Here is a 23,566-nt window from a genome sequence, read left to right as displayed (position 1 = left end):
TAAATTATTACCTCCATTATATAATTTGTCTTCCCTACCTTCTCACATTCAAAGTGGACAGAAGACTGACTGGCTATGAGTGTTTGTACTCATTGGTCCCCTGGTGGGGGTTGGGGGAAGTAGATGGATAGAAAACTGATAGTCATAGAAAACCAGGTGTTTTTATTTTTCTTTTGCAATTTGTCGAACTCCCACTGGCGCAGAAGTAAAGGCTCTATAATGGAGGGGTAAGTATTTAAAAAATAGATCTTAAATTAATTATTTATATTTTTCTTCATTAGCTACACTTAGTAAATGTATTTCCTAACAAACTTTTGTATCACTTTTCAGGATATACAATTTATCTTCACATGAAATACCTGAACAGGCAATATTGGTAGCTCCAAATACAAATGTTCTTAATACCTCATCGTATGCTCGTTCTGCAAATCTGGGAGAGTCTGCAGTAGACTTTGGTTTTGCCCTTCCAAGTGAGCAGACCAAACGAGTTTGTGGGAATCCAGTGTCAAGCAGACTAAGAGAGGATGCTGTAAGTTAATACTGTGACCTAGTCTGTTTTTTAGTTTAGTGGAAACATTTCATGTAAAAAGATGGAACCAACAAAGAAAGGTAGTTAAAACTTTTATTTTGATATATATAGGACTGAGTTATTATAATGAATGGTGGGGGGTGAGCATGTTTGGGTTGTATCTCTCTTGAAGTTGATGTCATACTGATAAGTGTTTGGTAGTTCCTTAGTACTAAAGTGATAGGCTCAAGTAAGGCAATGTTTGTGTTTTCTGTATATGTGTTGTTTAAGATGTTTTGCAGCAGTAAGTTTAGAGATTCAGATTTCTTATATTTTATGTAGTAACCTTTACTTCATTCTGAACTCATGATTGTTTTCCCATATGAGCATATTATGTATTGGATATTATGTTAATACTGAATTATGTTTTCTTAGAACAGTAGCCAAAAGGCATCCAGCATTACTTGAATATTCTTGTTAATGGCATATAAAGAACAGTCACCTTCTGACAAATTCAGGAGATAGAATAACCCTTCTTGTGTAGACTTTTTAAGTTGAAGTATCTTCATGATGATAATATAACAAAAATCCCATCGGTTTACAAGAGCCTCTCTGTGTGGTTAGCCCTCCAAAAGATACCATATAAAGAAGGGAAAGAGCTTTTCCTTAGTTGGACACATCTGGGAACCTTGCCACCACAATTGTCAGTCAATCCTGTCATTGCTACTCTCAGTTTTGGAAGATTTTGTTCATAAATGCTAATTTTTTTCTCTCATTCCTCAGTTTTTATGCTTGTCTTTTCTCTTTGCAGTGTTTGTGCTTTTTGTTTCTCTGCTGTGGGCCTTTATTCATTGGAGGGGATTAATGATAAATAGTTTTTCTTTCACAGGTATTTCTGTCAGGGTGTTGATGACTTGTGCTTTCCAAAGTTGCAGAAAAACTTATTTTTAAGCCACTTTGTATGTATACAGAATCTAAAATACTGTTAGCTGACAGTCAATATGCATATTGGAAGTAGTTGGGTACCTGCAATGCTCTTTTAGGTTTGATATACATTTGCAAGAGAACCTTGATAAGGGATTTGAGTGAATAGTAATTCAAATAGATTTTAGTGCTGCTTTTGATGTAGTTAATCACAAGGCACTTATTTATAAACTTCAGAATCTTTGAATGAGCAGATACGTTTTAGGATTCCTTCAAAATTTCCTTACAGGTAGGCACCAACGAGTTGCTGATGATTGGATCTTTAGTGAAATAAGACCTATTATATTGTGTCTGGAGTTCCACAGGGTAATGTTCTTGGTCTGCTGTTATTTTTAGTATATACAAGTGATATGGTTGTTGGCCTGGAAAACAAGATTGTTCAGTATGTCGATGATCCAACACTTGTGGGTATAGTAAAGTCTTGACTTAAGGGAAATGAGGTTGCCCTTAGTCTCAATCAGGACTTGGAGCAGATTAGTGAATGGTGTTGTTGGTGGAGTATGAGGCTGAACTCCAGTAAAACGAAAATTCTACTGATTAGCAGATATTGTACTGATTTTTCATCCCATCCTTCTGGTGGATGGGACTCTGCTGAATGATTCTGAAGCTTCAGGTATTCTTGGTGCAACTTTTGACTCACATTGTACATTTGAGAAGCTTCTAAATGAAAGTGTCAGCAAATGCTGCATGGAAATTAGATACTGTATGTAAGGCCTCATATTTATAACAGTAATAAATCTGTGCAGCCTGTTTTAGGTTATTTGTCCTTCCTTTACTAGAATACTGTTCTCCGATGTTGATGTCTGCTTCTGCCAGAGATTTATGTCTTTTACCTTGTAGAGAGGTAGTGCTGTCTGCACCTCACAGGGTACACTGTAGGCATTACTAAAGGTTCTTTGCAGTGTCCCTTCGGTCCTTAGCTGCAACCCTTTTCATTCCTTTGACTGTACCTCCAATCACATTATCTTCCATCTTGCTATCCACCCCCTCCTAACAATTGTTTCATAGTGTAACTGCAAGGGTTTCCTCCTGTTACACCTTTCAAACCTGCTTACTCTCAATTTCCCTTCCAGCACTGAATGACCTCATAGGTCCCAGCACTTGGCCTTTGGCCTAAACTCTGTATTCCATTTTAGATAGAGTGGTTCATGATGGTAGGCTTGTTTCAAAACACCAGTAGTTATGGGACTGTTGACGAAAGATCTCTTGTTTTTCAGTTTTTCATAAGTTGTATTTTAACAGATCATTCACATTCACAATTGATCCCTGATCCTTTTTTTCCTGCCTAGAGCAACCAGATATGGTGAACAGCAGCACCAATATGCAGTGATGTGTTTGTTGCTATAGAACTTCTCAGTTCCTGAGGTCCTTTATTCTTCACACCATTGGACTGTAGAACAGTTTCTCTCAGGATGTTGTGCAATTAAATTTCAGAAGTTCAACCAAAGATGTGATGCACTATTACCCTAAAACAATTCTCCTTGTATTTTAATAATTTACTTAAATATTTATCTATTTATTAATTTATTTTTTCCTTCTTAATAACTGATCTCTTCTTTCTGTATTTCCTATTACCTTCTGTAGGAACTCTTTTCTCCAGGGCTGATCGCTAAGAGCTGGCTGATGTACATAATCTTAATCTGGATGAGGAAGCAAATGTTCAGAATAAAGTGATTTTAATAAGTCAAATATGGCATGTGACCGTATTTTCGAGTGGTGAAGAGTTTTTTTTTTGTGTTCCCAAGGGCATAGCAGATATCCAGCGTTTCCAACTGTATCGTTGGTTCATTCTCAAGGAAGGGTGGTTTAATTCTGGTTACAACAGGGTTGCCAGTCAATATTTATAGCTCCCAGGTAGCCAGTGCCAAATTTTGATTGGCTGACTCGTGGATTAAGTCCCTAAGTGAAGCCGTCTCCTAGACATCGATGGTTGTACTTGTCTCCACATGTGGATGTTGGAGACTGGGAGGGTAGCATTGGGAAGGTCACTCGTAGCAGATGGGGCATCTCCTTGGTGCCAGCGGGCGGTGCCCAACTTGCCACCGTCGGGAGGAGGGAAGTCTCTTGTGTGGTGTTGAGGCTAGGTCTCTCCTTTCCGATGTGTAGGGCCTCCAGGAGACGAAGGTAGCGGTGGTCTGCTGCCTTATCAGTAATTCCGATATTAGGGATTATATCCTTCCATGCCATTCTAATATTGTTGGTGTTCTTGGCATGATTATGAATAGCACCTTCCTGAGCGTGGTAGGAGATCCTCTTGGAAAATCTCATTGTGGTCATACCAGTGTGGCCGAGGCATTCTCAAACTGGGCATTTGTACTGGTAGACCACGTTGGTTTTCTTCAGGGGTTTTTTTTTTTTTTGCTCTTGTAGTAAATAACTAATTTCACCTTTTTCCCCAGGTCCATAGGGCAGACGTTTCCTTCTGTGATGCTGTAAGGATGTGCTCGTCCTCTTTGTACTTCTTGTGAAAAAATCCCTTGTAAAAGAAAGTGATGCCTTCAGGGGCATCGGGGCGAGGCTCCTGCTGATAAGATTTATCAATGGTTCTACGAATGCATTTTATGATGTCCTGTTTGGAATACCCATTGTTAATTAAGACCTTGGCAACACATTCTAATTTGGAGTGTGTCATTCCAAGAAGAGCAGTGTGAGAGAGCTCTCCTGATGATAGTGCTGATTACAGTCAGTTTTTATCTCTCTAGACACTCACTCTCCCTGTTCAGGCACATGCCCAGGTTCGTCAGTTTTGCTTGTACAGGCAGTCCCCGGTTATCGACGGGGGTTCCATTTTAATGGCGTGATGATAAGCGAAAATCCCCAATAAACGGAAATTGGCGCATATCAGTGCCGAAAATTGCTGATTTTCGTCGCTAGACAAGCACCGTAAAACCGGATCACCGATAACCAGGGACTACCTGTACTTGCATTATGAAGCACTCCTGTTGCCCGACGAAGATGTCGAGGAAGGGTAGGCAATGGTTACAGCATTGTTCTGTGGTGAAGTTGAGGCAACTGTGGTTGTGGAAGGCTTGTTGCAGATGTTCTTCCTCCTCCATGCTGGCGCTTACAAAGGTGTTGTCAATATGTTGGATGTACATCGATGGTTTCTTGATGGCAGCGAATACCCGATGCTGCACAGTACCCATGTAGAAATACTTGAAGAGTACTCGTAGGGGAGAACCCATCGCTACAACATCTTTTTGTATGCACATATGGCCTCTTTGGGTGGAGAAAATTTCCTCTTTGGTACAGATCTCGAGGAGTGTCCGGACCCGGGAAAAAAGGGGAAATTAGTTATTTACTGCAAGAGCAAAAAGACCAGTTGCTTGATTATGAAGAACAACCCAGCCCCCTCGGCACAGGACCCCCTGAAGAAAACCAGTGTGGTCAACCAGTACAAGTGCCCAGTCCAAGGATGCCTCAGCACATACATTGGTATGACCACTAAAAGATTTTCCAAGAGGATTTCCTGCCACGCGTAGGAAAGCGCCATTCACAATCATGCCAAGAACACCCACAATATTAGAATAACACGGAAGGATGTAATTCCCAATGTGGGAATTATTGATAAGGCAGCAGACCACCGCCGCCTACTTCTCCTGGAGGTCCTACATATCAGAAAAGGAGAGACCTAGCCTCAACACCACACAAGACTTCCCTCCTCCCCACAGTGGCACATAGGGCACTGCCCGCCGGCACCCCTGAGCTGAACATCATTCAGGAGATGCTCCCATCTGCTACGAGTGACCTTCCCAATACTACCCTCCCAGTCTCCAACGTCCCATGTGGAGACGAGCACAACCATCAACGTCTAGGTGACAGCTTCGCTCAGGGACTTAATCCGCAAGTCTGCCAATCAAAATTTGGCATTGGCTGTCTGGGAGCTATAAATACTGATCAGCGACCCTGTTGCAACCAGAATGAACCCACCCTTCCTTCAGAATGAACCGACGATACGGTTGGAAACGTTGGTTATCTGCTACACCCTCGGAAACAAAGAAAAAACTCTTCACTCGAAAATACGAGTCTTGGATTCTGAGACCTGAAATTCTATGGCTATCACATGCCTATTTGACTTATGGGAACAATTAAAATCACTTTATTCTGAACAATTGTTTCCTTATCCAGATTATGCACATCAGCCAGCTCTTAGTAAATATTAGCCCTGAAGAAAAGAGAATAATTAAGAAATGAAGAGACTTTAAATAAAATAAATTCCCCTGATGCTGCCATTCGTTTTAACCGAATAATAATAGAGTAATAATAATAATAATGTAAGCATGGTTGTTCATTTGAACACTGCTGTGCATTATTTACCTTAGTGAAATAGATTATCAGTGTATTTTATTTATTGGATAACGTTAGCATTACAAGTTAAGATTGTCCTCTCCTTGTGAATTATTATACTGTATCCTTGTGTTACATTTTATAATGTTTTAATAATTTTTCAAGAGCTAGATATATATTTTATCATGCTTGACATTGGTGTTGGTCTAGTTAGGCATATTTTTCTCAGAATGGTGTGTTATTTTGTAGTGTAATTTATGGTAACCATGGGTCAGAGCTGAGTAAGTGCTTCCAGTAAGCAGTGTAGAGAAGGATCCATATATATTCTTCAGTACATGCAGAGGCCAGATTTGCTTGCCTGAGTCAAGATGTTTGATCAGTAAAGATTGGTTGCATTGCCAAGTATTCTTTGAAGACCTCTCATACAGAGATGACTTCCATGTCAGAGTCAAAGATGACAGTGTAAAAGCTTAGGAAGCTGATAATTGTCTTATATAAATCCAGCTATAAGCAGGTAGAGCAAAACTTCTTGCACTTACTTGAGGGTTTTCTTAAAGATTTGAGATTTTGTTAGTTCAGGATGATGATATCTATACTTATTAGCAAGAGGTTGTCCCTCCTCAGATGAGGTGTGTGCAGTTTTGGTAGATGTGTATGCCATTTCTTCGTTGGCACAAGACATGGCACCAGTTTCTGGCACCCTAAGGAGTTTTGGCTTTTCTTGTGGCTCTAGCTTTCCTTGGGAATGTATGTCACATTGACATCTCATTTGATGATGAGGCTATCCCTCCTCATGCTGGTGCTTTCTCTTTGGTAGTGAGTGTCCCTTGAGAGAGTATTGTGGCAAATAAATTTGCTTTCCTTGATAGAATTACAAGTTATTCCATATTGCCATTCACCTAGCAAGGCCACTGGTAAGATTAGTAACACTAAGAGTTGACACTACTCCCTGGCAAGTTGTTCACACAGCTCTTTCATATCTCAGATGTTAATAACTTATCTGTGAGTAAGAGAGAGTCAGTCTTTGAAGATGCTTTTACGTGTCATTTTCAGTGGTTTTATTTCACAATTTTTACATTAGTGTCATACTTTCATTTTCTGAGCACACTGCTTTAAAATACAAGTATTCTTCAAATGACATCAGAATATCATTGCCTGAATAACAACAAATTCAAACAGGACTCGCAAAGGCCTAGTGATTAAAAGGAGTTAATTTATTCAGTAAAGGAGATGTGAAATTGAGAGCAGATTCAAGTTATCAAAGGAGAGGAAAGGAGAAGAGGTCAGTGGAGAGAAACCACAAGAAAGAAAAGTAATAGTAAGGGATAAAGTATTTTAAGTGGCTCTGAGGGCATGTTGCAAAAACCTGCAGAACTCCTTGCAAAGCATCTATAGACTAACTGAATAAGCAATTATGTGATGTATGAATATTGTAGATATAAAGATATTTTTGGTGTGATTATTTTATGATGATAGTAATGAAATTGTAAACAGTGCCTTAATTTGCAGGTATGAGGTATGATGGTCATGCACTTTAATACAGTAGTATACTGCTATCTTAATTGTAAGGCAACCTGTTGAGTGATTGAAACAGTAATAATGTGATGAGTGAACTTAGAGAGATCTTTGGTTTAATTATTTCAGTATGATATTAGTGAACTTATAATCAGTTTTAGTGAAGTCCTTGGCATTTTAATTTGCAGGTATAAAATACCATGAACATGCATTTTAGTACAGCAGAAGTATTACAAGTATTTTTCATTTCAGATTGATTCTGATGAAGAGATGAAGCAGAAGTATTTAGATTTACAGTGGCCAGTTTTCATCCTTTATGGTAATGGTGATGTGTACTTCACAAATACAATATTAGGACCTAACAGGTATGGTTTTTATTTCACTATCAGTAGTAAGACCACCGTTAATTGCAGTTTAAGAACAAACCACTGGTAGAACAGATTTTGTAGTGCTTGTCTTAGGTCAGAATTCAAGACCGTCCTTAAGCTATTCAAGTTTAGAAGGTAGTTCTTTTGCTTTTATGTATAAGTTTAGGTCATTGCTTTGAAAGAGCTGTTTAGAGATGTAATAATTATGTCTGTCTCAGGTAGAGCTCTGAAAGGTTTTATCTATTTTACAAAGTCTACAAGACCTCACTACTTATGGCCCTCATCACAAAACCCTGAATAGTAGGATATTCCAACCTTAAAGAAGTTATCAATATGGCTTTTGTATTTTGTCAGTGCTGAATGGCCTTTTTGGCATCAGTGCCTGGGTTTAGGTCCAAAATACGTCCATACATTGTATGTTCTTAGTTATTGTTATAAAGTAGTTGCTACCCCAGATATACAAACCAGTCACCTTTTTTTATGAGTATCCAACAGCGTGAGCTGGAGACAGTCACTAAATTTGGTAACAAGGAGGTTAACCAGTGGTTATGGGGGATGAGTGGGGAATACCCCCACTCATGCTGCCTCTAAGCACATTTTCTTCTGCTATCGTCATTTGAGAACTTCTTGCTGTTCTTCCCCAACTAATAAGTAGAACCTGTGTTTTTGTGTGAGTTATCATCATCATATGGGAGGATAGTGCTCGAACACCTATGGATGATTGACTAGCTTCTGGCTAGGTTGGTATGTGCATCACTAAGTGTATTCAGTACACTGTTCCAGTTCACCTGGACACAAGGACTGCTCCAGCTCTTGTGCTTCTCTGAAAACATACCTAGTTCAGCGATTACAGCCTACTGTATGTGTATGCCTGGTCTCTGGAGGGGGGGTGTGCAAGTGGTGAGGTTAGCTCCTTTGTTTCTTTGAAAACACATTGGGCAGAGCCTGTGCAACCACTTGCATACTTGGTTTACAGACTATGCACATGCAAGTAGCAGAGCAAGCAGTTCCTCTTATGTCTACTGAAACACACTGGGTAGTGCATGTGCAGCTCTCTGTCTCTACACAGAGGTAGAAGGGTAGGCTCTTTCTCTTGTACTTCCCTGGAAGTGCACCTGGTTGAGTCAACCTTACCTACTCTTTCAATGTGTGCTTGATCCCTGGATTTGTATACACCAGCTATGGGATTGCAAGTCAGTGCATGTGTGCATGGTAGTTCATCCGTGGACATGATACTGAAAAAAGGTACAGAAACAGATCGCTCTCCCAGTTTGTGGGGAGAGTGCATTGGCCTTCATTCTTGCTCCCCTGAGCATGTGTGGTGGCTCCTCACCTCTGCTTTTCTGGGCATGTGTGGTTGATTCAGTGCTACCTCTACCCTCCCCTTAGTGTATATGGTTGTTAGACTGGATGCATGTTGATCAGGGGTTTGTCATAGTACTTGAGAGTTTTGGGAGGATCTGTTCATATGTAATGGTATTACTTACAGATTTGATATAAGTAACTTACCCAGTAATTACTTAGCTAAGAGTTTCTAACCTCGACAGCACTTCAATTTTGATATTCACGGTAGCAATAGTTTTTTGTTTATGTAGGTGACTAACCCCACCCTTTTTCGGGGTGAAAGGGAGAAACAGCTAAGCCAAGAGCTTCACCTTTGTTTCTGCCGGCTTAAGAGCAACACAGTGTTAAGAAGCAGCTTGATTTTGGTTTTCAGCTTGAAAGTCTTACCTTTTGGTGATGTATTTTCGGCTTGGTAGCCTTCGGATTTTTATTGCTTGACTGATTTATATAGTACTTTTCCTGATTTTGACTATTGTTCTCTTAGGAGATTGACTCATTTTTATTTCGACTCCGTTAGCTAGTAATTATGTCAGATTCTAGTGCATTGAGTATTAGGTATTGTAGCAGAGGTTGCAATACTCGTTTGACCAAGGCATGTTACGATTCACACACCCTATATACAACATGCAGAGGACAAATTTGTTCAATTGACTTCACTTGTGATGAAATTAGAAAGGGATCGTAAGAGAAAAGCAGCTGCTAGAGCTGAGGTTAAATTAGCTACTCTAGACGTGACTCAGGAATCTAGTGAGGTTAATATTCCTTCTCTCCCTTCTCCTGCTAAACTAATTCCTCTTACTTCCAGCCCACCCCCTGCACCACCAATCTCCTCTCCTGGTTCCCTCGTTCCAAACCCGGATCGCTACGTCAGTCTCAAATCAAATTCGATAAGAAGTTTGATATTCTTGCGAACACAGTGGCAAAGTTGGGTGATTCAATGCATCACCTCGTGGACAAATTTAGTGCAAAGTATGCTAGCGATGTGTTTGTGGAGGAGGTGGCTACCTGTCCTACAGACGCTCCTAGGCAAAGGTCACTGCCATACTCCCCCAGCCCCGGGAGGAGGCATACTGGAGGCCCACGGGAGGTCAGTGGGGTCTGCCCACGAGTAGTTGCACCTGTGTCGTCCCGGGTGTCAATCAAAGGCAGCCGTTGGAAAGATGTGCCTAGTGTTCATAATCTCTCGTCCAGTTCGGGAGATTCTAGCCCTTCTCACGGGCACCAGTGGAGATTCTCAGACGAGTCTCGTCCGTTGAAAGGGCACGTGCCTCACAGGGACCAGTCCCCTGTGTTACGCCAAGAGGTTCAGGGAACGATCCGGTAGTCCGAAGCCGTCGTGCAGCAAATGGGACAGTCCCGAATGTTTTTCTCAATCAGTAGCTACCAGACCGTCATCTGTGTCCAGCAAGAGGACTAGTTCTTCAGCCAACAGGGAACCTTCTTGTGATAATTCACGCTCATCTTTCGAGCTCCCGTCTGGGATCGAGGATGCCTCTTTGGCAGCTGAACGCTCTTTAGCAGCCGAGCGCCCAGTAGAGACCGAGCGTTCACTAGTAGCTGAGCGTCCAGAAGATAAGCGTCCAGTAGTGCACCCGCATTGCTTGGCACCAGAGATTTCGGCGCCAACTCACTCTCCTTCGGTTGAGCGCCAGGATTGTTTGACACCCGCTCCTGTTTAACGGACTTCCTCATCGAAACACCAGTTTTCTCCACCTACTCATTCGATTACTGGACCCTTACATGGCACCTCTGCAGAAGCAGTTAGACAATATTTTGGTTATTCTTAAGAAGTCGACTTCTGCTTCAGTAGCGCCTGAAGACCCCTCATTGTCCCCGGTCTTATTGGAGGAGGAAGATTTAGGACAGGACTCCACCCCGTCGGCTTATGCTGCCTTACTGGATAATTTTTCAGGTTTCTTCGCTCCGGCAGCCCCTTCTTCTCCAGCTTCCTCATTTATGATGAGAGACTTCCCCGGGGATTTGTTGAGACTTCCCAAAGTGGTTTTAACTTCTTCATCTAAGAAGGCTATGAGAGAAGTGGATCTCTGGCTCTCGGAGAAAAGACGCCAGGACAAGGCATGCTTTAGTATTCTGCCTTCCTGCCTTTTGGCCAGGAGATATAGGTCATATGCGACCGGAGAGCCCCCCTCCCCCTCCCTGGGAGTGGCTGCTTCCTCCCAGGGGGACTTATCTGGCCTCGTTGATTCGCCCCATAGGTCGGCTTTTGCTTCAGCAAAGACCATGTTCTCTGCATTGGAGATTGATCATTGGCTCAAGAACATGTTCAAGGTGTTTGAAGTGTTTAGTTTTCTAGATTGGGCCTTAGGGCCCTTGGTAAAGAAGATCAGAGATTTGGATTTGCCTCAGGATATTACTGCTGACTGGAGGAGTGTTCTCTCCTGTGCTGATAAAGCAATTCGAGATGGTTCTTTTGGGATTTCCTCCCTTTATGCTATGGGGATTTTGAAGAAGAGGGAACTCCGGATTTTGTTTGTATCTAAGGGCATCACTTCATCACATAAATCAGCTCTCCTCTTCTCGCTCTTGGGTAATACACACCTTTTCCCGCAAGCCAAGGTAGAGGAAGTGGCTTCTCACCTTCATAAGAAGTCTACACAAGACCTTCTCTCGCAATCTACGAGGCATCTGAGAGACTGGAACACCCCCCCATGCAAGTCATCTTCTCCTCTTCAGCCCCAACCCTTTCGAGGAGGCAGACAGAGAGCACAATCAAGGCTGCTGGCTTCTGTACGTTTCGCCCCGCTTGCACCCAAGAGACCCTCCACCAGACCTACAACCTGTAAGTGAGTCTTCAGTCCTTCATGCACCTGTGGGAGCCAGACTCCAAATTTTTTGGGGAAGTTGGAGAGCGAGAGGAGCAGATCAATGGGTAATAGAAGTATTAAGAGAAGGGTATTCTATCCCCTTCAGAGAGAAACCTCCCTTATCCAGCTCTTCCGTCAAATTGATGGCGTACTCTGTAGGATCAATGAAGTATTTAGTCCTCTCGGAAGAAGTGTTGTCTCTCCTCAAGAAGAAGGCGATAGAAGTGGTGGAGAATATCGAGTCCAAGGGTTTTTACAACAGGCTTTTTGTAGTACCAAAAGCCACGGGAGGATGGAGACCGGTACTCGATGTGAGCGCTCCGAATGTTTACATAGAGAAAACGAAGTTTCATATGGAAACAGTCCAGTCTGTCCTGTCATCCATTCGTTGAGAGGACTGGATGATTTCTCTTGATATGAAAGATGCTTGCTTCCACATTCCCATCCAGCAAGACTCAAGGAAGTACCTGAGATTCGTTCATGGAAATCAAGTTTTCCAGTTTCAGATGCTATTTTCTCGCCCCATTAGCCAATTGGCTTCACTTCCTGGGAGTGAACATTTCCCTATATTTGGACGATTGGCTGATACACTCGCTCACAAGAGAGAGATGCATGGAGGACCTTCAAAGGACATTGCTTTTGACTCAGGATCTAGGTTTGCTGTTGAACCTTCAAAAATCCCAACTGACTCTTCCTCAACAGATTCTGTATTTGGGGATGAAGATCAACTCTCAGAATTTTCAGGCTTCTCCCTCCCCCAAAAGGATAGAAGCCTGCCTCAAGAAAGTCAGCCTTTTCCTTTCCCTACAGAAGTGTTCAGCCACTCAATGAATGAGTCTCCTGGGCACTCTATCGTCGATCAAACAGTTTGTGAGGTTGGGAAGGCTGCATATGAGGCCCCTACAATTCTTTTTAAGAGTTAGTTGGGATCACAAGATAAATCAGGATTTATGCATTTTCCCAATAACGCAAGAGATAAAGGAGGACCTGCGCAGGTGGAACAACGCAAGCAGACATTCGGAGGGAAAGTCTTTTGGTAGTGAACCCCGACCTAGACTTCTTCTCCGACGTGCTGGACATAGATTAGGAAGCTCTCCTGAAGGGAGAAGTAGTTCCGGGAGTTTGATCCCAACAGGAGAAGGCTCTGCATATAAAGATCAAAGAACTGAAAGCCATGTATTTGGGACTGCAACATTTCGCAGGGGAAGTACTTGACAAAGTAATTATGGTGCATGCGGACAACACAACAGCTTTAGCTTATGTAAGACTCCAAAGGGGGACTCACTCATTCTCCCTTTGCAAGACTACCAGCAGTCTCCTCCCTTGTGCAGAACAGAACCGAACCCAGCTGTTAAGGCGGTTCATTCAGGGGAAGTGCAACGTATTGGCAGATGAACTCAGTCGTCACCAACAAATTCTCCCGACTGAATGGACCCTGGACCATCGAGTATGCTCCAACCTGTGGAAAAGTTAAGTATACCTTAGTTTAACCAGACCACTGAGCTGATTAACAGCGGGCCCAAAGGATTAGACTTATTTTACATGGCTAAGAACCAATTGGTTACCTAGCAACAGGACCTACAGCTTATTGTGGAATCCGAACCTCATTATACCGAGAACTGAATTTCTATCACCAGAAATAAATTCCTCATAATTCTTCATTGGTTGGCCGGAGACTTGAACTTGGGCCTAGCAGAGTGCTAGCCGACAACTCTACCGACTCATCCAACAAGGAACTCCTGATCTGTGGAAGTTGTGGGGAGAACCGATGGTGGATTTGTTCACGACACCGAAAAACCACCATCTTCCCCTGTTCTGCTCACCGTTTCCAGACCCACGAGCCTGGGTAACAGATGTGATGATGCAAAATTGGTCAGGACTGGATGTGTATGCCTTCCCTCTGTTCTGGATGGTGAGGGAGGTTCTGAAGAAGCTCCAATTGCATCAAAGCACCAGGATGACATTAATAGCTCCCTTCTGGCTGAGGAAAGAGTGGTTCGCGGAGCTTCTTGAACTACTAGTAGACTTCCCACACCTTCTTCCAACAATCCTAAGCCTACTCAGACAACCTCATTACAGGAAATTTTATCAGGACACATCCACTCTGGCCCTGACAGAGTTTCGACTATCCGCAAACTCTTGCGAGTGAAAGGCTTTTCAAGAACTGCGGCAGAAGCTATTTTCCAATTGTAGATGACATTCTACTAGCAAAGTCCACCAGGCAAACTGGGCAGTACTTAGACTTTGATGTAAGAAGAAAAACATCTCCTCTTCTAAAACCACTATAACTCAAGTGGCGGACTTTCTTCTTTACTTGAGATCCATTGGTGGCCTTTCCTCGTTTACGATAAAAGGATACAGAGCCGTGCTTAGCTCAGTCTTTAGACACAGAGGTTTAGACATTTCTTCCAACCAGGATATCTCAGATCTTTTGAAGTCTTTCGACATGTCCAAGGTTGGCAAGGAGGAGGTATGCCCTTGGTCATTAGATGTAGTTCTCAAGTGGCTATCTGACTCAAGATTCGAACCCATGAGTTCATCATTGTTGAAGGAGCTGACTAAGAAGACTATTTTTCTGGTTGCACTAGCCACTGTGAGAAGAGTGAGTGAACTGCATGCAATATACAAAAGGATAGTTTTTCTCAAGGTGACGCAGTCTGTTCCCTTACTCTTGCCTTCTTGGCAAAAAATGAGAATCCTTCACAGCCATGGCCTTGTTCCTTTGCTATTAAAGGTTTATTGAACATCCCGGGTCCAGAGGAAGAGGAGAGAAGTCTGTGCCCAGTAAGAGAGCTTAGATATTACATTAAGAGGACAGAGAAGATTAGAGGCCCAGCAAGGAATCTTTGGTGTTTGGTTAAGAATTCGGCCAGACCTATGTCTAAAAACGCTTTATCTTTTTTCGTTAGAAACCTGATCCTCAAAGTGCGCACTCAAATTGGAGAGAACGTTCTGCCTGGACTTAAGATTTGAGTGCACGACGTGAGAGCAGTGGCTGCTTCAGTTGTTTTTAAGCATAGTCTCTCTCTCACTTTGATCTTATAGACTACATTCTGGAAATGTAGATCTGTTTTTGCTATGCATTATTTGCAAGACATGGAGACTGTCTAGATCTGTTTTTGCTATGCATTATTTACGAGACATGGAGACTACGTACGAAGATTGCAGTACACTTGGACCGTTGGCCGTGGCTGGCATAGTGTTCGGGAAGGGAACGTAGGAAGCAACACTTCCTACTTTTTTCTTCACCTTGTCAAGGTGTTGAGTTCATGGGGAGCCTGGAGGGTACAAGGTACCTAAAGTGCCCACCAGTTTTTTCTGTGTAGGGTGGTGGTTATTCATATATGTATGTGCTTTTTATGTGTGGTGTAGGTGACTGTTTCTCTGTTTTTTTTTTTTTTTTTTTTTTTAATTGTACTGCACCCTGGGCAAGGGCATTTTATTGTTGACTTTGTTAATGATCGGAGATTCCTTTGTTGCAAAGTTTACTTCTTACTTCGTTAGCGATCGGAGTACCCCTCCGCTACGAAGTTGCTCACTTCAGTACAGGCGACCCTGGCTATACCGCCACGCCGCTACTCGGTTGAGATGAATGCCAACCAGGGGCAGTATCTACCTGTGCAGCTCTCTCACCGGGTAAGAAACAACAAGCATTTTTTCAATGCTAAGCCTAATTATTCTGTTCTCATTTCATTATCGTTTTTACTATAGAGTACAAGATGTCAATGAATCCCACCTCCTTCAGTGGATTCAGTTAAGTAATTACTGGGTAAGCTACTTTTATAAAAATGACATTTTTATAATACAATAAAAGTTTTATACTTACCCAGTAATTACGAATGGAGCCTGCCCTCCTCCCCTCACATGGACCTTAGAGCATAAACAAAAGTGAAGCTCTTGGCTTAATTGTTTCTCCCTTTCACCCCGAAAGTGGGCTCGGTTAGTCACCTACATAAACAAAAAACTATCTCTACAGCGAATTTCAAAATTGAAGCTGCCGTGGAGTTAGAAACTTTTAGCTAAGTGATTACTAGGTAAGTATATATAAAACTACTTTATTATAAAAATGTCATTTCTCTGGTAGTTTGCCACAGACCTGGTATTGTTTTTTACACATAGTGCTTTACTTGTTCTCTCAAGTGGCCATACTTAGACTAAGCTTTTCCCAAAGCTTGTGTATTTGAGTCACACTGCCCTCTGTTTCAGTGGGCTTGCAGTGCTTTACTGTGCCCACACAGCACAAGCTGGATGTTTGTGCTACACTTCTCTTTAGTATGACACTCATGAAATATGGTTTAGTGCTCTTACTAGTGCTTGTGTGCTAGCTCACATGAACATATGCAGCAGTAAGTTCAATTGTGACCATTCTTACAGAAGTCTATAGATTTTCTACCACAATTTTGAGAGGTTATGTGCTAGTGGACTAAGAATTTGAGCAGTTATGCTCCCACAATCATTTGTTTTCAGTGATCAGCACCATTTAGTTCACTTGGAACACACTCAATTGAGCCGTCACCTCCGTCTGGGTCAGAGTGTTCACTGTCCCTGGACATTACACACATAATCATGAGCTTGATATGCGATAGGTCTCTGCTCAGTCCTTGCCAATGCCAGATTGATCTACTTGTCTTGTGGGCATGCTGCTCCCTGCCCAGCCTGTGGTGCACCACCACTCTGGGGTTAAGTACATTTAACAGTACGTCATCCATTCTCTTATACCTTGCCCTAGTTCGGGTAACAACAAATGTAGGGAGTCACATGAATTGGTTGACAGCGTCTTGGAACTCTCTTCCACACATTGGTCTTCCATAGCCCTTGTACATCAACTAGTACTGACTGTACTGATTGTGTTCTGCAGCCGCCCGAGCAGGCATATGGGCAACTGATTCAGGACGAGGGTTCTTTGACCGATGTGAGCCATGGATACTACCATATGGGACCTGACCTTTTACATTAAGACTGTCAGCACCTCTTGCTTGTTACAGCTAACACAAGAAGTAGGTGTCTAAAACATCTTCTTCTAGCCTGTGAGAACCTGTAAGTTGCAGGCAGACTCCTTACTGCCTTCTTCATACCTGTTCTTTCACATGAGTTGCCAGAATCATGTGCTCTAAGAGCTTCATTCCCTGTTGGCTTTGCCAGGTTATTAAACAGGGTTTTTTTATGTGTTTCTCTGGCATACCTCTCACATATCAGCAACCACCAAGGCCCACAAAGTTCATGTGCTCTCCTTGGGTTTTATAATATGGAATTCTAGTACTCTTAGAGCAGGCACTTACCATTATCAGTTCCTCATTGGATGGGTGGGGTACCATTCTCAGCTAGCACTCTGTTGGCCCCGCGTTCGATTCTCCGACCGGCCAATGAAGAATTAGAGGAATTTATTTCTGGTGACAGAAATTCATTTCTCGCTATAATGTGGTTCAGATTCCACAATAAGTTGTAGGTCCCGTTGCTAGGTAACCAATTGGTTCTTAGCCATGTAAAATAAATTTAATCCTTCAGGCCAGCCCTAGGAGAGCTGTTAATCAGCTCAGTGGTCTGGTTAAACTAAGGTATACTTAACTTGACTTCCCATTACCAGAGAACTTTTGCAAGTTTTTGTGTGTGATGTGACTCATAAATCTATTAATTTTTTTGATGGGACTTAATGTTGCAGCAGGCCATGTACAGTAAACCCCCGGCGAATAGTTAAAATCCGCAAATGGTTAACACCCCTCTCTAAAAACACTTATAACTGCCTATCTTAATAGTTCAGATACTAAATGTATTCCTTAAACTAGCATCCTACATCAAATATACCTCAAATTATTATCCTATTATCTATTACTGTATTAATCTTTGAAATGATATTATTAATATCATTTCAAAGTCATCGTAAACATTTTACCCTTAAAAATATATACGTACATACTTCTAACCCTTCCAACCAATAACAGAGAGAGAGAGAGAGAGAGAGAGAGAGAGAGAGAGAGAGAGAGAGAGAGAGAGAGAGAGAGAGAATGAACTGCGTTGCATACATCAATTAAACAATTAAAAATGTCGATAATACAGCATATATTATGTATATCTTTCTATAAACCACTCTATCTATCTATCTATCTATCTATCTGTCTATCTATTTATCTATCTATCCATCTCACGCCTTTGGTGAGAGAGAGAGAGAGAGAGAGAGAGAGAGAGAGAGAGAGAGAGAGTGGGCAACATACATTTGACCAAGAGTGGGCAACACTTTCTACCCTTCGTGGTCAATATGTCAAGATATTTGACATATTTGACTGGTTACACCCTCCTCCTTGGCTCCAAAGCTTTTGGATAAGAGTGGGAAAAAGATGAGGGAAAAAATTTGTTGAACTAAAATCTTACTAATTCACTATATATTTTCTTTAATGAATTGATATTTTGCTGTGTTTACATTATTTTTTGAAAATTAGTAAATCATTTATTTACCATACAAAACAAACATACATATTACATATGCATAAAAATTCTTTCATCTCAGTGAGAGAGAGAGAGAGAGAATTATTATTTTTGTTAATGTTACTATTTGGTCTTATTAAACTTAATATTATTTGAAAATTACTGTAAATTATTATTTTATCATAAAATGTATACAGTATATACATACAATAAAGTATTTAGTCACAAAAAATAATATGAAAATACAGAATATTGCTCTTTGAAAAAATCTGCGAATGGGTGAGTTCTCCTGCAAATAATTTATAGATAGGTTCCACAGAAAATTCTGTGAATAGCTGAGTCCGCGAATTGTGAGAACGCGAATTTGGGGGTTTTACTGTACTACTGTTTGAGAGGGATCTGTATCATTCATCTTCATCCTTATACATGACTTCATCTTTCATGTTTCTGGTATGCTTAGGTGTGTGTGTATTTCTATCCCATGAATTTAGAGGTTGTAGCTGGATCCAGTTATTGTTGTCTGCAGGGTATTGAACTTCTTGCCTATTAATATACTATTCTCTTTAGGGTCTCGTCTGCTTCTTCCATACTCATAAATTACAATTTAAGGTATTTATATTTAGTGGACTCATAAAACCAAACTACAAACCCAGTAATCATAAGTTTCAGTGCCCTCCTCCCTTTCCCTTACTCTTTCAAAAGGAATGAGAAGAGCATCACGCTGTGCAACAGTGGAGTTGACTTGCGCAAGTAAAATTAGGCTTTCTTCTGTCAAGATCTTTCCAGTTGTTGTGACTAGGCCAGTTTCACTTGGAATTTTTATTAATGGGTTTGTAGAAAATGTACTTATCTATATTATTTTGCCTTGTATTTTTTGTGATCATAGTTTCAGGTTACAGTAGAACCCCGGTCCTCGACTGTACTAGAACTCGAAATAATCGGATTTCAACAAGAAATGTTGAGTAAATTTTGCGTCGGAGTTCAAACAACAAACCGGAATCTGACCCGATGAATCATATGATGTTTGTAGAAAAAAAAGTTTCGGGCGGCTGCCGCTAGTTGGCGTTGTTGGTGGCATTCTTCCCATGCTTATTTAAAAGCATTTAAAGCCCACACATGCTGCTGTTGAAAAACAAGCCATATTATCACATTAAATTAATAATACAGTATTTATAAACCGAATTACTGTATGTCTGTTATAAAATTAAGAAAATTATCCGAAATTACGTTGGAACTCGGCAGTCTGTGGCAGATATAAACAAACCATATCGCCGGCCTGGTGGTATATCGCGGTACTAATTACATAAACATTCTGAATGTTTATGTAATTAGTACCGCGATGCACCACCAGGGCGGCGATATGGTTTGTTTATATCTGCCACAAGCTGCCGAGTTCCGACGTAATTTCGGAAATTTTTCTTAATTTCACGATAACAGACATACAGTAATTCAGTTTATAAATACTGTATTATTAATTTCATGTGATAATATGGCTTGTTTTTCAATGTTATCATTATTAACAACAGTTTTCATGTGTACCTGTTACAGTACATTCTGGCAGTGCCTATAGGCTACTTAGCCTAGCCTATGGCTCTCGGTATATCATCGGTAATACGGCTGCATTGGTCATAGGCCAACTTTTTTGATACAGTATGCATTTAAAAATGTAAAACGTGCTTCTGATACGGTAAGTTATTCAACTCTGAACCTATTTAATTGTAATTTGTGTAAAGTTTTGTATAAAAAGGCAAGGTTGGGGTAGTGACTGGTGGTCAGGAATGGATTAATCCATTTTCAGTTATTTCTTATGGGAGAAATTAACTCAGAATTCGACAAAATCGAATCTCAACACTTCTTCTGGAACGAATTAGCGTCGAGAACCAAGGTTCTAATGTATTTATTTTATTTTTTTATGTGCAAATGTATTGTCTCAGTTTGTTCTAGTTTTTGAAAGTCACTCAAGAGCCAAAACAATGGGACATGATTTTAAAAATGTGTTGGCTCTTTGCCCTTTAGTGTAGCTCTTTGTTAAGGTTCTATGGAGCCATCCTGTTTACTATTATATTATCAGGCCGATAAGGTACCATGTTCTTTTCTTCACTTAGGCCACCGTTCCATTCAGTCTATGGTCCTCTAACTATGTCACCAGCTAGTGAAGATAATTATGGTGTTGATTGTTGTAGTCTACTGGTCCTTCAGTCATCTCCACCTGTATTGATTATCGCAACTTCTACAGGCCAGCTTCTTCACTGTGTTGTTATTGACAGTGATGAAGAAGATGAAGATGATCAGGTATGTTTATTATCTTTTTTGATAAAGATTTTCTGTTGGCTAGTGTGTTGCAGTCCATTATTAACATTAAAATATGTACGTAGCTCTAACTCACATTCTTAAGTGGCACCTCAACTTAACAGACAGTTGGGGGGTTGGCCCTCTTGATAAGTCATGAAATCCATTAATTAATCAATTTTTTGTGAGTAATTTATAGATACGTTCCACAGAAAATCCCGCAAATCGTGAGAATGCGAATGAGGGGGGTTTACTGTACACATATCATATAAGCATAGCTTGTACTTTTGAAAAAATAGGCCATAAACCTTTTTGTGTCTTTATTGTAACAACTACACACTGTGGTCTCCTCTCTCTCTCTCTCTCTCTCTCTCTCTCTCTCTCTCTCTCTCTCTCTCTCTAGGCTATTCTTTGTAGAAAAAAAGAGAGAGAGAGAGAGAGGCAAGCAAATGCACAGTAAGTACGTAGTTCACCTGAATGTGATTTGCATATGTGTATATAAACACATGAGTACACACTTCTAAAAAAGTAACATAATTACTGTAGTAAGTATAATAGTGTACTATATATATTAAATAAAAGTCAATGAAAATACTGTATGAGAGAGAGAGAGAGAGAGAGAGAGAGAGAGAGAGAGAGAGAGAGAGAGAGAGAGAGAGAGAGAGAGAGAGAGAGAGAGAGAGAGAGAGAGAGAGAGAGAGAGAGAGAGAGAGAGAGAGAGAGAGAGAGAGAGAGAGAGAGAGAGAGAGAGAGAGAGAGAGAGAGAGAGAGTCTTGTGTGCAGTGTTTTATAATGTGATGTTTGTTTCTGCATGAACAGACATGCACACAAAAACAGACTACAAAAATAATTGCAGCACAAAATATTACCTAGATGGTGACAAAACATAAATACAGCAGTGCATTAAATATGGTAAAAGTCAGTCAGAATAAAAAAAACATATTTTCTGTAATCTTATCTTAAAGAGAGCAATTGAAGTGTAGTGAGGCTCCAGTGTGGTTGTGGTGGCTGCGGACATTTTAGTCCGAGTTAGGATCCCGAAATTCCATTTGTATGTAATGTTTCATAGTCATTGGGTGGGGAAATGGTAGGTTGATGCAATTGGACTTCTTTTAACCAAAAGAATCTCAAAGCATGTGCTCTTACAATGAAACCAGAAAGCATGTTTGTATCACTTTGAAAATATAATCAATTTATGGAACTTTTTATATGTTTAATTAGAATGATTTCCTATTCTGTGTTACACAGATGCGTGTGGTTACACTGCTTATAATCATATACTGTACCTTAGAATTTCGGAACACTGCGTACACAGTGAAACAAGGAAGCATGGCCCATTCTTTTAAAAAAAATTAACATCTGGAACTGTTTTTATGTTTATGCGGATGTGATTGCCTAATCTTTATGTAACCAACATCTTGGAATTTCCAAGTATGTGATTGCTAGATGAACAAAAAGTGATAATTTCACTTTTAAAATTAGTTTGTAAGTGTAAATTGAATAATTTACAGAAAATGTATTACATTATGTAACTATACTGTACACTTTAGTTAGACAAAATATAACTGCACATACTTGTAAAAGTAAAAACTCAAAAGTGCAAAATATAATTTTTTTTTTTTTTTTTGGTGGACTGGGACACATCACATAGTAATGAAATTTGATAAGTGGAGGTGCTGTTATAATACAGTGAAATGTTATGGTCATAACAGCTCATGTATTTGCACTAATACATGTAGAACCAGAAGGGTGAAGAAAAATGATGAATTGTGGATAAGGGCATGTCATAATCTTAACCTATGCTAGCCCACCACAAACTTTAGTCCAGCCTTGCAGTTTAATAAGCATAGCCTATGCAATACACACCAAGTCCATAAAGCTTCATGGAAGCATGAACAGTATATCATGAATACTGTAAAACATTGTATTTATGCAATCAAAACATCACAGACTGTCTCTAATCTTCCGATTTATGTCGGAGTATGCACCTGTTTACACACACACACACACACACACACTCACTCTCTATGCCAAAGTCAGTGAAAACCTTGAATAAAGAAGCGAGCCCAAGCACAGGCTTCCTTTATATTACAGAACTGTAGTAAACAAATTGTCTATGTTCAAAACAGTTTTCCTATAAAATGAACTTGTGCATCAGACAGTTCGGAATTAGTAACAAATGGAGACCGCACTTGACAAGAAAAATGTCTCCTATCACCTGGGGCAGTCTTTCAGACACTTATCATAAATCTACAGCATTAAGGAAACAAGGGAATGAAGAAGAAAACTTTTAATGGAAATTACTCAAATTTATTTGGAATGCAAATATGTACCAATGACATTCATTTCATACACCTAACTCAGTATTTCATTACTGCTAAGAAGAATGTAAGGGAGTGAAAGAGAATTAACAGCAGACGAAGAAGTTAAAAACAAACCAAACGTACTTAGTATAGTTACAGAACAAAAATGAAAGCCTTATACATATAGAGACCAGAATTATGGTAAAGATAACAGCTGAAGTGTTACACAAATAGAAGTAAAAGTGTATCATTTTATCTCTTGTAAATAAAGTTCATAATGTACTCAGCACCAGGACAAGGATAGGAAATAATCTTCTTCCATCCGGCTTTCTTTCTCTATCTCTAAGCCAGTTGACACAAAGCATTCAACTCCTTGCATTCTGAGGTGGGCAGTGGTTTCACTTAGACTTTTTCTCTCTATTTTGCTTTTCCCCATCCCCAGAAATCACTCGGCCAGTCAGCACACAATATTCCACTTCTCACACCCTAAGCTTGCTTGTCTGAGCAGCAGTTATCATTAAAAGTGCTCCCACCTGAGAATCTTTCCTCTATCAAGTCAGCCTCACCACTAAATGCACATTTACAAGTTTTTATGATCATAGTGGAGAGTAGCGTTTGCTTTGTAATATTTGTAAATAAGGAAAAGCACATAAGTGAAGGATTATTGTAGGACCATCCATTGACGAATAAGCAGCCTGTGAGGATGTGTTTTTCAGCTGGACA

At 40.6% G+C, this 23,566-nt stretch overlaps 1 protein-coding gene across 2 annotated transcripts in view; it reads left to right on the top strand.

The window, feature by feature from the left end:
* Nucleotides 1-23,566, top strand: part of mbo (Nuclear pore complex protein Nup88) — a 200,035-nt gene that overhangs the window by 84,156 nt on the left and 92,313 nt on the right. For both annotated transcript variants that reach the window (XR_010854060.1, XM_067108865.1), the window contains exons 4-6: nt 331-529; nt 7,547-7,659; nt 20,357-20,543. Coding sequence is in view for 1 of the 2 variants with exons in the window: in XM_067108865.1 (XP_066964966.1) it covers nt 331-529; nt 7,547-7,659; nt 20,357-20,543 (499 nt within the window). In the remaining variant the exon portion in view is untranslated. The remainder of the gene's footprint in view (nt 1-330; nt 530-7,546; nt 7,660-20,356; nt 20,544-23,566) is intronic.

The sequence above is a fragment of the Macrobrachium rosenbergii genome, chromosome 9, assembly GCF_040412425.1.
Source record: "Macrobrachium rosenbergii isolate ZJJX-2024 chromosome 9, ASM4041242v1, whole genome shotgun sequence".
Classification (NCBI taxonomy): Eukaryota; Metazoa; Arthropoda; class Malacostraca; order Decapoda; family Palaemonidae; genus Macrobrachium; species Macrobrachium rosenbergii.
This window is presented reverse-complemented; position numbering and strand designations above follow the sequence as displayed.